The sequence below is a fragment of the Microcaecilia unicolor genome, chromosome 3 (assembly GCF_901765095.1).
Source record: "Microcaecilia unicolor chromosome 3, aMicUni1.1, whole genome shotgun sequence".
In the NCBI taxonomy this organism is placed as follows: Eukaryota; Metazoa; Chordata; class Amphibia; order Gymnophiona; family Siphonopidae; genus Microcaecilia; species Microcaecilia unicolor.
The window spans coordinates 239,289,287-239,305,526 of NC_044033.1; the positions used below are offsets into that span (position 1 = coordinate 239,289,287).

At 44.0% G+C, this 16,240-nt stretch overlaps 1 protein-coding gene across 1 annotated transcript in view; it reads left to right on the forward strand.

Moving 5' to 3' along the window:
- Nucleotides 1–852: 852 nt before the first annotated feature.
- Nucleotides 853–16,240, forward strand: part of LOC115464479 (vomeronasal type-2 receptor 26-like) — a 32,032-nt gene continuing 16,644 nt past the window's right edge. The window contains exons 1-2 of the mRNA XM_030194855.1: nucleotides 853–977; nucleotides 12,756–13,047. Of these exons, the coding sequence (XP_030050715.1) occupies nucleotides 853–977; nucleotides 12,756–13,047 (417 nt within the window). The remainder of the gene's footprint in view (nucleotides 978–12,755; nucleotides 13,048–16,240) is intronic.

The window sequence follows — 16,240 nt, forward strand, 5'->3', positions numbered from 1 at the left end:
ATATCAGAAGAATTCTGCTTTAAAGTAGTTTGCATAGAGGTTTGGATATTGTAAACCATATCCCATAGTGACTCCAGCGTCACAATTGCTGGTCTAATCACTCCACTAGCCACAGGAGGAGATTGAGATAGACTGTCAGCACGAGCTAACTTGGAAACAATAGCTTGAGGCAATACCTTTGAAGCCTGTTGTAGTAATGTTTCCCGAAGTTGAGAATCTATCTCCGTTGCTGCAGTCACACCCTCAGACAGGACCAGCTGAGCCACTTCGGCGTCTGTCTCTGTTTGAACAGCCAGCACCTCTCCTCCAGGCTGGGGAGGTTCAATTTGCTCCACAGGGCTCAGGGAAGCCCCGTTTCCACTCTTGATCAACTCCGAAGGGCCGAGAGCTGCAGAGGGGGGTCGAAGTTTCCTGAGGACCCGGTTGCTGCCTGGGAAATTGCAGGGTTGTTTGTTTCATCGTCAAGGAGGTCACAGGAACCGAGGGATATTCCTTTACCTTCCCTCTCCGCTTCCCCATCGTTGACGAGGCTACAGAGGCACGGAGGAAAACTCACAAACACAGCAGCCTCCAGGAGCAAACACAGGTGTGTCCATTCACAGCGCCATCTTGGAAAAGTCATAGTATATGTATTTATATACATTATTATTATCTTTGTTTGGTATTATATAGATTTTTAAATTGTATGTTATCTATCTTGTAGCCTCTGATGCAGCCCTGCTGGGCAAAACATGGCCTGTGTCGGGCTGATCTGAACATTTGGTTTTCATTTAATAAATTTGTGTATATCTCCTACTGATCTGCTCTGCTGTTTTTCCATCTTGGAGATTGCAGATCGTCTGCCTTGCGATAATGAGGAAAAGGACAGGGAATGGCATGCACAGGGAGATTTCAGGCCTTATTGCAATTGTACCCAAATGCATATCTTTGGTAGACACTGTATCTAGAGCTCTCCTCATTCCCAAAAGTGAATGCAAGTATCCAACCCTCAATATGGTAGAACACATTTTAGTAAGTGTCAAGGCAACCCATCTTACCCCTCACTATGCGGACCTTTTACAAAGCATCGGTAAGCCCAACGCTAATATGGAACTACCGCTGGCTCAATGCGGGCACCGGTGGTAGTTCCAGCTCCAGCACACACCATTTGTCGCACTAGGGAAAATAGCTGGCTATTTTCTAGAACAGCACTAACCCAGTGGCAATCTTGCAGCACCGTGTTACCCATTTACTGCCGGGTTAGCACGGGAGCCCTTATTGCCACTTCAGTGGGTGGCGTTAAGTAACCCCCCACACATGGCCATGCGGTAAAGAGCAATCTTACCGCATGGCCATGGCTATTTTCAAGCATTTTTACCCGCTGTGGAAAAAAGGACCACAGCATGTGGTAAAAACGGCCCCCTGTCAGTAGCTCAGGGCCCTTTTTAGTACAGCTTAGCAAAAGGACCCTTATAGTTGCTAAACATGCAACTATGACATCAACGATTATAATGCTGTGGCTGCCTGTACCATATTGAGGCTGTAAGAGGGGTCTAATGAGTCAGACCACACACCAATTTCATGCAGGCTAAGGGACCTGACACTATAATGATAAGTAATAAATATCCACACTTTATTCATGAGATGAGCAAAATCAGAATAATAAATTCAAAGAATAGAGAGCTCCTGTGATCAGATCTGAACCTGCCTTAACACATATCTGATCAATAGCAAACTCATGCCCATAGCCTTCTTAGTCTTGCCACAAGCCATGACCATATCTCCTTCCACCCCCACCCCCTGGAAACGTAGCTGTTTTTGTTTTGTTTTGCAGGAAAGTTGTGACTTCTGTGTCTGAAACGCTCTGTGTTTTAGCCATCAAATTTACTTATGTTTAAAATTATAAAGATCATAACCACACTATTTATAAAATATGAATCACACTGATTATAATGATTTTCTTCACTAAGATTTTCTATATAATTGATATTTGTTGGTTAATGAACGTGCAATTTCTATAAGATATATTAAGAATAACCCCCACCCCCCAAAAAAACCTATATTTAATGCCAAACACACATATCTGGAGAAGACATCCCTTGAGTCTGAATCTTTGAGGAGCAGAACTCTATAAAGATTTAACAATGCCTTCACCAAATGCCGAATCAGTGCTAATAATCAGAGATCTGTGCAACATCAGTAGACTTGTGCTGTCTTTCCTCAACCTCCTGTGTGTCTTTGCACAGATTTACTGGTGTGCAATTTGAAAATTCTTGGTTATGACTTTTTCTGCACATATCCAAGACCTCTGAAACTTCCTCCCTCATACCACAATTGCAGAGCAGGACAAGCAGGAGTTTGTTTCATAGGAAAAGCTCTTTCACAACCTGAGAGATGGCAGCTCCTCTGGTCCTGATTTTCATACTTTGCTACATGCAATGGAAGACCACTGAGGGCCAGTGTCCACCAATTAAATACAGAAGTTTAAAATCAGGATACCACAAGGATGGAGACATCATGATTGGAGGAATTGTTACAACGAACAGTTTATATATTAAACATCCACTGTCCTATGCAACTTTTCCCACATGGAATCTTCATTACGTGTAAGTAGCACAGTGGCTTAGTTCCTATTGGAGACACACTTGGATTCATACTTTTAGGATGGTCTCTAACTTGAACTGTCAATTTGATTTGTAGCTTAATGAGGGATCTTTAGATAAAGGAGACCTTCTTGAGATTTTACATTTGATGGTTTACACTTAAAAATCTGTCAAATGTATTGCCATTACCAAAATACAAAGAGGTAGATATTCAAAATGATTTAAGCAGTTAACTTCTGTTTTTTTAAATTTTCGGCTAGCAAACTGAAAAAAGTGATAACTTAGGTCAGTTATCAAGATATCTTGTCTGAGTTATATGCATAAAAGGAGGTGAGAACTGAATTGATCCCAGGGTTTAGCTTAATCCAAAACTGGACAGCAGCCATATTCATCCCTTTTTCAATCAAATTTATCTGTTCAAGCAGGATAATAAATAGCTGTCCTAACTTATTCAGATAACTTATTCGCTTGAGGGCTACATAATCATTGGTCCTACTTAAATAGATAGTGTGATTGAATCAAGCAGAAAGGGAAAGAAGATTGGACTCAATATACTGGTTTTCTGTGGTTACTATCAAAGCTGTTTACATATTATATACAGGTCCTTACTTTGTACCTGGGGTAACAGAGGATTAAGTGGCTTGCCCAGAGTCATAAGGAGCTGCAGTGGGAATTAATTCCTGTTTCCCAGGTTCTCAGACCCTGTGCTAATTACTAGGTTACTCCTTACATAGTAACATAGTAGATGACGGCAGAAAAAGACCTGCACGGTTCATCCAGTCTGCCCAACAAGATAAACTCATATGTGCTACTTTTTGTGTATACCTTACCTTGATTGCATCTGCCATTTTCAGGGCACAGACCGTAGAAGTCTTGCCCAGCACTAGCCCTGCCTCCCAACCACTAGCCCCGCCTCCCCCCACCTGCTCTCCTTATCAAAGCAAGTGGATCAATCATTTGCTTATCTTTATGCAGAGACTACCCTGCTGAATATCAACCTTACACTCACCAGGTAAACAGAGGAGAAACTGCTCAGCTGATTTCGTACTTAGCCCAAGGTATGAAATGTGCAAAACTAGTGACCTGGAAAATGTCATATAAGCAAATTTTGTCAACCCCATAATAATCTAAGAGGTTGGTATTTAAACTAATATAAATGGCAATAAAATGGCTCTTGGCCTTTTACATCTCTTGTATGGGGATATCTACTGATATTCAATGGCATCTAACCTTGTTTCTTAGGTACCTTGTAGGGATGTGTACACAGAAAATTTTCAGTTTGGTTTCCTCTTCTATTTGCTTTTGAATCATGAAAGCTCATTTGGTTCCATCAGTGTTCTGGTTAACCCTCTTTTGAAGAAACCTTCACATGACTCTTCAATTCCAGCAAATTATAGGCATGTCCTTCCTTTCTAAACTGATCGAGGAAACAGTTTTCTCCCAACTCCTATGCCATGCTGAGACCACAGATGTTTTCCATCCGTACCTATTTGTCTTTATTGCGGTCTATAGCATGGAGTCCATTCTCACTGGTTCTTGAGTGAGATTTACTATGTTCTTGATAAGGGTCAAATTATATGCCTCATCTCTTTAGATTTATCATTGTCTTTTGATCTCATGGTCAAAGTACTACTACTACTACTTATCATTTCTATAGCACTACTAGACATACGCAGCACTGTACACTTGAACATGAAGAGACAGTCCCTGCTCGACAGAGCTTACAATCTAATTAGGACAGACAAACAGCCAGAAGAATGCTTGGGTGTGTAGGGAGAGGGATGACCAGCAGGAAAAAGAGGTGATACTGCCCTTGTATAAGCCTCTGGTGAGGCCCCACTTAGAGTACTGCATGCAATGCTGGAGACTGAACCTACGAAAAGATATTAATAGGATGGAGTCGGTCCAGAGGGCAGCTACCAAATTGGTAAGTAGTCTCAGTCATAAAACATACAGTGATAGGCTCATGAACCTCAACATGTATATGCTGGAAGAGAGGCAGGAGAGAGGAGATATGATAGAGACATTTAAATACCTCAGTGGCATTAATATACAGGAGGTGAATCTTTTTTTCAAATGAAGGAAAACTCTGGAATGAGAGGGCATAGGATGAAGTTAAGAGGAAACAGACTTAGGAAGAATCTAAGAAAATACTCTTTCTCAGAAAGGGTGGTGGATGCGTGGAATGGCCTCACAGTGGAGGTCATGGAGTCAAAGACTGTGTTGGAATTTAAGAAAGCATGGGACAGACACGTGGGATCCCTTAGGAAAAGGAGGAGTTTAGTGGCTACTGTGGAAAGGCAGACTGGATGGGCCATTTAGCCCTTATGTGCTGTCATGTTGCTATGTTTCCTTGCCATCTCGTGATTTATGAATTCTGTGGCAGGGTATTAAATTGGTTCGACTCTTTTCTTAGTGATCATTCTTCTCAGTCTGTGCCTATTCTACTCCGTCCACTCCTCTTTCTCACCTCCGGTGTCGCTTGGGAGTCACCCTTTCTTTTCAACATAGTTCACTCTTTTGAACCTCAGATATCTCATGTTATTCATATCTGCTCATGAGAATTGCAGTAAATCGGGTCTTATCTTGACCAGGAATCTCAGATTATGTTCCTGCATGCTCACATCACATAGTAACGTGGAGGGGCATAATCGAACGGCGCCAGCCATCTACATGGGCGGCCATTTATATGGCCGGCGTCGTAAAGAGCTGTCCCCAACCGTATTATCGAAAAAGATGGCTGACCATCTTTCGTTTTGATAATACGGTTGGGGCCGGCCAAATGTCAGAGATGGCCAGGTTTGAGATGGCTGGCATCGGTTTTCTGTGATAATGGAAACCGAAGCAGGCCATCTCAAACCCGGCCAAATCAAAGGCATTTGGTCATGGGAGGGGCCAGCATTTGTAGTGCACTGACCCCCATGACATGCCAGAACACCAACCGGGCACCCTAGGGGGCACTGCAGTCAACTTAATTAACTGTTCCCAGGTACATAGCTCCCTTCCCTTGGGTGCTGAGCCCCCAAAATCCCCCCCCAAAACCCACTGCCCACAACTGTACACCACCACTACCATAGTCCTTATGGGTGAAGGGGGCACCTACATGTGGGTACAGTGGGTTTCGGGTGGGTTTTGGAGGGCTCCCATTTACCACCACAACTGTAACAGGTAGGGGGGATGGGACTGGGTCCGCCTGCCTGAAGTGCACTGCAGTACCCCTAAAACTGCTCCAGGGACCTGCATACTGCTGTCACTGAGCTGGGTATGACATTTGAGGCTGGCATAGAGTCTGGCAAAACATTTTTTTTTTAGGGTGGGAGGGGGTTGGTGACCACTAGGGAAGTATGGGGAGGTGATTCCCGATTCCCTTTGGTGGTCATCTGGTGAGTTGGGGCACCTTTTTGAGGCTTGGTCCTAAAAATAAATGGACCAAGTAAAGTCGGCCAAATGCTTGTCGGGGCCTGCCTTCTTTTTTACATTATCTGCTGAAGCCGGCCATCTCGTAAGCATGCCCCCGTCCCACCTTCGGTACACTGCCGACACACCCCCTTGAACTTTGGCTGGCCCTGCGATGGAAAACAGTTGAAGCCAGCCAAAATCGGCTTTCGATTATACCGATTTGGCCGGCCGTAAGAGATGGCCGGTCATCTCCCGATTTGTGTCGGAAGATGGCCGGCCTTCTCCTACGAAAATAAGCAGGATTGTAACATAGTAGATGACGGCAGAGAAATACCTGCACGGTCCATCCAGTCTGCCCAACAAGATAAACTCATATGTGCTACTTTTTGTGTATACCTTACCTTGATTTGTATCTGCCATTTTCAGGGCACAGACCGTAGAAGTCTTGCCCAGCACTAGCCCCGCCTCCCAACCACCAGCCCTGCCTCCCCCCACCGGCTCTGCCACCCAATCTCAGCTAAGCTTCTGAGGATTCCTTTATGAACAGGATTCCTTTATGTTTATCCCAAGCATGTTTGAATTCCGTTACCGTTTTCATCTCCACCACCTCCCGCGGGAGGGCATTCCAAGTATCCACCACTCTCTCTGTGAAAAAATCTCAGTTGGATTGCTATAACACTGTCAGCCTTCCCACAGCAACTCTTTCAATGCCTTCAATCAGTACAAAATCTCGCAACTTCTTTTCCATACACATAGGTATGACCACATCTCACCACTCCTCTGTTGCTATCACTGGTTTCCAGTTTTGTTTAAAATTCAGTTGAAACTCTTGACTCTGGTGCAAAGAGCTGTCTATACTAGTATCCCTCCCTATTTGGATGAATTCATCATCCCATGCTCATGTTCCCATTTTTTGCATTAATCTAATTCCTTGTGGCTTTTCATACCTCCTCCTTCATTTGATGCTTCTTGATACCACTAGACATGCAACATTTTTCTTTTTAACTTTTACTTTGTGGAATTTAGGTGGAAATTATCAATATGGGCTACCATTAAGACAGGTTATTTTACTGTTAAGCCAGGTTATTTTTTCAGGTATATAAAAAGCAGAAAACCGGCAAAAGAATCAGTTGGGCCACTGGATGACCGGGGAGTAAAGGGGGCACTCAGGGAAGATAAAGAAACAGCAGAAAGATTAAATGAGTTCTTTGCCTCGGTCTTCACCGAGGAAGATTTGGTTGGGATACCGGTGCTGGACAGGGTATTGAGGCTGACGAGTCGGAGAAACTTAATGAAATCTCTGTAAACCTGGAGGATGTAATAGGGTAGTTTTGCAAACTAAAGAGTAGCAAATCTCCTGGGCCAGATGGCATTCATCCCAGGGTACTGATGGAACTAAAAAATGAGCTTGCGGAGCTACTGTTGTTGATACGTAATTTATCCTTAAAATTGAGTGTGGTACTGGAAGATTGGAGGGTCGCTAATGTAACGCCAATTTTTAAGAAAGGTTCCAGGGGAGATCCAGGGAATTATAGACCGGTGAGTCTGATGTCGGTGCCGGGCAAAATTGTAGAAACTATCATTATGTTATGGATTAAAAACTGGTTGAAAGATAGAAAACAGAGAGTAGGGTTAAATGGTCACTACTCGTAATGGAGAAGGGTAGTTAGTGGGGTCCCTCAGGGATCTGTGCTGGGACCGTTGCTTTTTAACATTTTCATAAATGACCTGGAGGTGGGTGTAACTAGTGAGGTTATCAAATTTGCTGATGAGACAAAGTTGTTTAAGGTCGTCAAATCGTGGGAAGATTGTGAAAAGTTGCAAGAAGATATTGCGAGTCTAGGAGACTGGGCGTCTAAATTTATTTATTTATTGCATTTGTATCCCACATTTTCCCACCTCTTTGCAGGCTCAATGTGGCTTACAATACATCATGATAAGTGGAAATACAGTTAGAAAATATACAATTACTGGTACAGAAGGATCTTGGGTAACATTATAATAAGAGACATGATAGTAGTATAACAAGCAGATATAGTAAGACAGTTCTGAATATATATGGAGGAGTTATATATGTTCATATTTGTTACTTTTTGTGGTACGCCTTGTTAAAGAGATGGGTCTTCAGTAGTTTGCGGAAGTTAGTTCATAGATCAGTTTTAGGTTGCGTGGTAATGCGTTCCATAGCTGTGTGCTCAGGTAGGTAAAGCTAGACGCATGCATTAGTTTGTATTTTAGGCCTTTGCAGTTGGGAAGTGCAGATTAAGGAATGTGCGGGATGATCTTTTAGCATTCCTAGGTGGTAGGTCTATCAAGTCTGATATGTAGGCTAGTGCATCTCCGTGAATGATTTTGTGAACTAGAGTGCATATTTTGAACGTGATGCGTTCTTTCAGTGGGAGCCAGTGTAGCTTTTCTCGTAGGGGTTTAGCACTTTCATATTTTGTTTTACCTGAGTCTTGCTGCAGTGTTCTGGGCTGTCTGAAGTTTCTTGATTATTTGCTCTTTGCAGCCGGCGTAGAGTGCATTGCAATAGTCTAGATGGCTAAGTACCATTGATTGTACAAGGTTACGGAAAACGGTTCTGGGGAAGAAAGGTCTTACTCTTTTTAATTTCCACATTGAATGGAACATCTTCTTCGTTGTGTTTTTCGCGTGACTTTCCAGTGTTAGGTGTCGATCGATGGTAACTCCAAGAATTTTTAGGGTGTTTGAAATTGGCAGGTTCAGATTTGGTGTATTGATGGTAGTGAATTTGTTCGTGTTATGTTGTGAGGTGAGTATTAGGCATTGGGTTTTTTCTGCGTTAAGTTTTAGCTTAAATGCATCCGCCCATGAGTGCATGATATGAAGACTTTGGTTGATTTCATTGGAGATTTCCTTTAGATCTTATTTAAATGGGATGTAGATCGTTACGTCGTCTGCGTATATATATGGCAGATGATGTTCAATGTGAGCAAGTGCAAAGTGATGCATGTGGGAAAAAGGAACCCAAACTATAGCTACGTCATGCAAGGTTCAGCGTTAGGAGTCACGGAACGAGAAAGGGACCTGGGAGTCATCATTGATGATACGTTGAAATCTTCTGCTCAGTGTGCTGCTGCGGCTAACAAAGCAAATAGAATGTTAGGTATTATTAGGAAAGGGATGGAAAACAAAAATGAGGATATTATAATGCCACTGTATCGGTCCATGGTGCGACTGTACCTAGAGTATTGTGTTCAATTCTGGTCGCCGCACCTCAAAAAAGATATAGTGGAATTGGAAAAGATGCAGAATAGGGCGACAAAGATGATTAAGGGGATGGGACGACTTTGCTATGAGGAAAGGCTAAAGCAGCTGGGGCTCTTCAGCTTGGAGAAAAGGCAGCTGAGGGGTGATATGATAGAGGTATATAAAATAATGAGTGGAGTGGAAAAGATAGATATGGAGCGTCTGTTTACGCTTTCCAAAAATACTAGGACAAGGGGGCATGCGATGAAGCTGGAGTGCAGTAAGTTTAAAACAAATAAGAGAAGATTTTTCTTTACTCAGTGCGTAATTCGACTCTGGAATTCGTTGCCGTAGAATGTGGTTAAGGCGGTTAGCTTAACAGAGTTTAAGAAAGGTTTGGAAGGCTTCCTGAAGGAAAAGGCCATAGAATGTTATTAAATGGACGCAGGGAAAAATCCACTATTCCTGGGACAAGCAGTACAAAATGCTTTGCTCCGTGGATCTTGTCGGGTGATTGTGACCTGGATTGGCCACTGTCGGAAGCAGGGTGCTGGGCTAGATGGACCTTTGGTCTGTCCCAGCGTGGCGATGCTTATGTCTTATTTGTTTGTATTGCTTAAAATGGGACCTCTGCTCAAACAACAGAAGTTAGCAGTAAAATTACCCATCTTAATGGTAGACCACATTGATAACTTCCCCCATTAGTATCCATGTAGCCACTGAGTGGGATATGTACTTGCTGAAGAAAGAGGGGACCTGGAGAGAGAAAAAGTAAAAGACATGTAATTTGAACTATATATAGAGAGTGACATTTCCCAACAAGCTGTGTTTGGAGTGGAGGAGTAGCCTAGTGGTTAGTGCAGTGGACTTTGATCCTGGGGAACTGAATTTGATTCACACTGCAGCTCCTTGTGATTCTGGGCAAGTCACTTAACCCTCCATTGCCCCTGGTACAAATAGTACCTGGATGTACATTGTAAGCCACTTTGAGCCTGCTTAATGTGGAAAAAAGTGGGGTATAAATGTTCATAAATAAATAAAATATAAACCACTTTGAATGTAGTTGCAAAAACAAACACAGAAAGGCAGTATATCATTTCCCTTTCCCCTTATCAGATGGAAGGATCTATGCATTTCTCTGAGACTACAATGAATGACCTGTAGATCAATTTCTAGAAGGATTTATGTGATTTCCAGCAGCAGGTAACCACATAAATTCTCGCTTCATATAATTCCAATACAGCATAGAGAATAGTATACATTGAATTTTTGACTGACTGGCCTTAATACATCTATATACCCTGGGGGTGAAGGAAGGACTGAGCCAGGGCAGTAATAATAATTATCCCTATGCCCAACAATTCTATAAAGAAAGCACCAAGATTTAGGTAACAAATATGCATCGAAGTGATTAAAGTATTGGCTTATTCACTCATATGTTTATTTATTTTATTTATTTATTGCATTTGTATCCCACATTTTCCCACCATATGGTAGATTCAATGTGGTTTACATATTGCTAAAAAGGCGGTTACAAAGTTTAGATTTATAGAAGTATAGCACATAATACAATAATAATAGTACAATAATCGGTTAGATTGGGTTAGTATGCAGAGCCGTAGCGAGGGGAGCTGACACCCGGGGCGGGTCGCCACTGCGCACCCCCCGCGGAGCACATACCTGCGGCGAGGGACGGGCGGGAGGGCCGATCCGCCCCGACTGCACGTTGCTGGGGTGTGTCGGCTCCACTCTGGTTCACTGCTCTCTCTGTCCTGGAACAGGAAGTAACCTGTTCTGGGGCAGAGAGGGCAGTGCACCAGCGCGGAGCCGACACCCCCCAGCGGCGTGCACCCGGGGCGGACCGCCCCCCCGCCCCCCCTTCCTACACCACTGTTAGTATGATATATTAGCATATTAGAGAGAAAGGTTGGTGTTATTGTTTTCCATTTCTGAACATTTTGTGATGTTTGGTGCTGTAGGATCAGGGGCGTAGCCAGGCTTTGGCGGGAAGGGGGTCCAGAGCCCAAGGTGAGGGGGCACATTTTAGCCCCCCCCCCCCGGCGCTGCCGACCCCTTCCCCCTGCCACCACCAACAACAGCTTTGACTCCCCCGGCGCCAACTCTTTTGAACCCCCCTTCCCACCGCCACCAACCCTCCCCTGCCGCCGCCGTCACCGTCGGGTACCTTTGCTGGCGGGGGACCCAAACCCCCGCCAGCCAAAGTCCTCTTCTCCGGCGTGGCCGCGTTGCTGGCTGATCTGCAAGGCTTTGTTCTGTTTCTGTGAGTCTGATGTCCTGCACGTACAACATGCAGGACGTCAAACTCAGAGAAACAGAACGAAGCCTTGCAGATCAGCAAAGCACCCGCGCCAGAGAAGAGGACCTCGGTTGGCGGGGGTTGGGGTCCCCCGCCAGCAAAGATATCCGACAGCGGCGGGGGGAGGGGGATCGAGAAGGTCATCGGCAGGGGGGGCCAGGGCCAAATCTACGGGGGCCTATGCCCCCGTGGCCCCACATAGCTACGCCCCCTGTGTAGGATTAGGCAGATCCGGGGGGGGGGGGGGAAGGACTTCTTGAAATTGATATTCATACATCAATGCTGATACTCTGCTTATTCACTGTTCTATATCTATATGAATATCTTTAGTAGTGTCTGGGTGGGTCACTTGCAGGGCTCACATTTATACATAGGGATAGATTCAATATATGGTGCCAATAAAAGTGCATATGGGTATTCTATAAGGTGCATCTAAAGGTAGATGTGGTTTATAGAATTAGTGCTTATAGCTGGGAATCACGCCTATCTGAAACATGTTGCAAATCATCACACCTAAATTAGGCATTCATACCCCTTATTCTTTAAATTTCACATGTACATTCTTGGAATGCCCCTGAACCACCTATGACCCTCCCATTTCCACACCCCCATTTTAGCATCACATGTTAAATTAAGGTGTGGATTCCGTGCCTAAATTTATGCATGAACCTTTTAATTAAAACCTATTAGTGCTAATTGCTTGTTAGGATGCCAATTATCAGTGTTAATTGGATTATTATTCAGATAAAATGCATGTGCAAATTGTGTGCATGCACAATTTTTAGCACTTTTTATTGACTTACGGGGATAACTTATAAAATACTGTGCATTTCTCCAGCATTTAGTTGTGAGCATTTACTCTAGCTCTGTGACTGATATATGTGCTGTGCACACACAGGTATATACCCACTTGCACTAGTTTTCTGTAAAGGAGGGTGGGTGACTACCAGTTGCCCTCCAGTCACCTATGTACCGGTTCCATTGTGGCGATATTCAGCCTGTATACAGATAGCCTGTGTATTTAAGATTGGGTCTAAACCTATAAGGATAATGTCTGGCAGCCTGAGATTAACCTGTATATTCAGTGTCAATGCCTATTTATATAGCATTCTTAATATATTTATTTTTTCAAACTCTGTAGCTGGATTTTAAAACACACACACTGACCATTGGCTTTGAAAACAGTTCTACAAGCTTTCTTTCGATCTTTCAGTAAGATTGTCTGATCTTCCTTGTCTTTACAGTTTTTATCAAAACAACTATTACGACTATCTGGCCTTTGTTTCTGCAGTGGAGGAGATTAACAATAGCTCAGAGCTCTTACCCAACTTCACGCTGGGGTTTCATCTTTATGACTCTTACCTCCATCCATTCTTTGTGTTTGGGGATGTCATGAGTATATTTACTGGTATGGACATTTGGGTTCCTAATTATCGCTGCAAAACATCTGGCACGCTGGCCGCTATCATTGAAGGTCTTCAATCAGAGGAAACAAGTCAGATGTCCAATATGTTCAGGATGTACCAGTATCCACAGGTAAAAGGACTGTTCTATATTCTCTCACTGTTATTATTATTATTATTATTACATTTGTACCCCGCGCTTTCCCACACAATGCAGGCTCAATGTGGCTTGCATAGTAATTTGAAATACAAAGTTAATAGAATTTTAATAAAACAGTAGTAAAACAATGTAAAGTTGGGCTTAGTAGTGTATGATAAGTTGAGTTAGATAATATATGACTAGGATAAAAGAGGGTAGACAGGATAGGATAGTGTAATTGGGAGAAAGGGTAAGGAGGGATAAAATTAAGGAGAGATGGAAAGAGAAGGATGGGAGGTTGGTATTTAAATCAGAACAGAATTGGGGGTGGAAGTTGGCGAGATTAGGTTGGGGCATTTGGGTAGGCTTGCTTAAAGAGATGAGCTTTCAGCATTTTTCTAAAGGGCAAGAAGTCGTTTATTAATTGGATTGGTCTGGGTATAGCGTTCCACAGCTGGCTGCCCAAAAAGGAGAAACTGGATGCGTAGTAGGTCTTGTACTTAATTCCTCTACAATTGGGAAGGTGTAGGTTAAAATAAGTTCGTGAAGAAATAGATCTGTTTCTAGCAGGGAGGTTGATCAATTCATTCATGTAGCCAGGGGATTCGCCAAGGATGATCTTGTGGGTCATTGTATTGATCTTAAAATTTATTCTTTCTTTGATGGGGAGCCAGTGAAGCTTTGCTCAAAGAGGTGATGCACTTTTGAATTTTGATTTGAATTTTGTATAATCCATTAAGAAAGAGTGAAGGATGGGGAACGCTGTGATGAACCAGTTTAAATTAAAACGACCTTTGGGAGGGGGCAGTGTGGCTAATTGCATTTAAGTCTTCTTTTCAGTGCCTACATTTGGCTTACCAAGGGGTTCTTTACTAAGCTGCGTTACAAAGTGGCATTAGCATGGATTTTTCCTACATGCTAAGGACATTTTTACCACAGCTGTAAAAATGGCCTTTTTCTCATTTTCACATTAATGATCATGCGTTAATGTTGCCATTAGAGTGCAGTGTTTAAAATATTAGCTTCTAAGGGCTCAGATGCTATTCCTGTACTAATGAATAAGGATGGAATTCAAAAAATAGCACTGAAAATGTGGGGCTGATAAAAGCAAGCACTATGCACAGACAGTGGTTAAAGTGGCCTCTCAGATTCTCAAACCATCCACGGCAAGGATGCTGAGATATACCCGGGATGCAGGACCACACACTGGGGCAAGCTGGAACGGGCATCCTCCTCAATGCCTGATGTCAGAAGACAGTGGATAAAGCAGACTCACAGGTTCTCCCTAATTTAGGGGTTCTTTTACCAAGCTGCGGTAAAAAGGGCCCAGCGCTAGAGGCTGGGGCCATTTTTACTGCAGCGGGTAAAAGGCTGAATATAGCCATGGCCATGCGTTAAGATTGCTGTTACCGTGTGGTGATGTGAGGGGAAGCATTTACTGCCACCCACTGAGGTGGTGGTAATGACTTCCACGCTAACCTAGCAGTAACCGTGTAGGCATTGCCCAATTACTGCCAGGTTAGTGCAGCGCTAAAAAAATACTGCCCTATTTTCCCCAGCTTGGGAAATGGCGTGCACTGGGGCTGGAGCTATTGCCATTGCCAGTGTTGGGCCAGTGGTAGCTCCAGGTTTGCATGTGGTAAAGCCAGTGGTGTGCTGGAGCTGGCTCTGTCCGGCTCGCAAGAGCCGCTTGTTAAATTTTGACAGCTCTTGCGAGCCGGTTGTTGTTGGGGGCGAGCCGGCTCCATTAGCTAGATCCACTGGACAGTCAAGTCTGCGGAGGACCAGAAATGAATAAGAAAGGAGGAAAGAAAGAAATAAATGGAAAGGAAGCCCTGGAAACGGAGTCAAGGGAACAGATAGAGAGCAGCAGAATCAGATACTGGACCAGCATGATCAGAGAAACAAAGTCACCAGACAACAAAGGTAGAAAAAAATAATTTTATTTTCATTATAGTGTTTGGAATATGTACACTTTGAGAATCAGGTGCTGAACGTTAAAAGTTTATATTTATTTACTTATTTATGGCATTTTATCCCATATTAAACATGAATTAGATTGGAACCTGGGATCATTTAATTTTTTTTCCTGGAGAGAGTAATGCATTGCCCCCTCCCCCCGGCTATGGCCAGCTCTGCAATTTTGGGGGGCCGCAGAGGTGGGGGGGGGGTGCAGCGGTGGACGGGGGGGGGGGCGCCGAGGTGGACCGGGGAGAGAGCCTGTTGTTAAAAATTTACCAGCACACCACTGGGTAAAGCCCACGTTGAGCTTACTGACGCTTTGTAAAACAGCCCCTTAGGTTCCTAACATTTTACCCTATTTTTAGTGAACTATAGAATCCTAAGTTTTCTGATGACAAATCACCTAAATGTAGGAGCTTAAAAACTTATAAAAATTATTTAAAATGTGATGTCATTGTGGCAAAGATTATGATGAATTAATTACTCTCTTACCTATCTATATGCAGTGCTGTAGCGAGGGCGACTAACACCCGGGGCGGGTCGCCGCTGCGCACCCCCCCCCCCCCGGGTGCAGCATGGCGCACCTCCCCCCAGCGCGCGCACCCCCCCCAGAGCAAAATTCTTACCTAGCATAGGAAAGGAGGCGGGCGGGAGGTCTAGTCCGCCCCGAGTGCACGTCGCTGGGAGCTGTGTCGGCTCCGCTGGTTCCCTGCTCTCTCTGCCCCGGAACAGGAAGTAACCTGTTCCGGGGCAGAGGGAGCAGGGAACCAGTGGAGCCGACACCCCCCAGTGGCGTGCACCCGGGGCAGACCGCCCCACCGCCCCTCCTTCCTACGCCACTGTCTATATGTTCCATCTTAGCTTATACCCTATGCTGTCTAATAAAATGTTCTATTACGTATTGTGTTGACATTGTAAGTAATATACTATCCTGCTTATAATCGAAAGAGAAAAACGCCTATATTGAGACCCAAATCGGGAGATGGGCATCTTTCTCCCGTGGGCGCCCAAATCGGTATAATCGAAAGCCGATTTTGGGCGTTTCCAACTGCAATCCGTCGCGGAAACGGGTAAAGTTGATGGGGGCATGGCGGAGGCGTGGTGAAGGCGAGACTGGGGCGTGGTTATCAGCCGAGGAGAGATGGGCGTCTTTAGCTGATAATTGAAAAAAAAGGCGTTTTTACCGTGATTTTGGGTCACTTTTTTTGGACCCTTTTTTTCACAA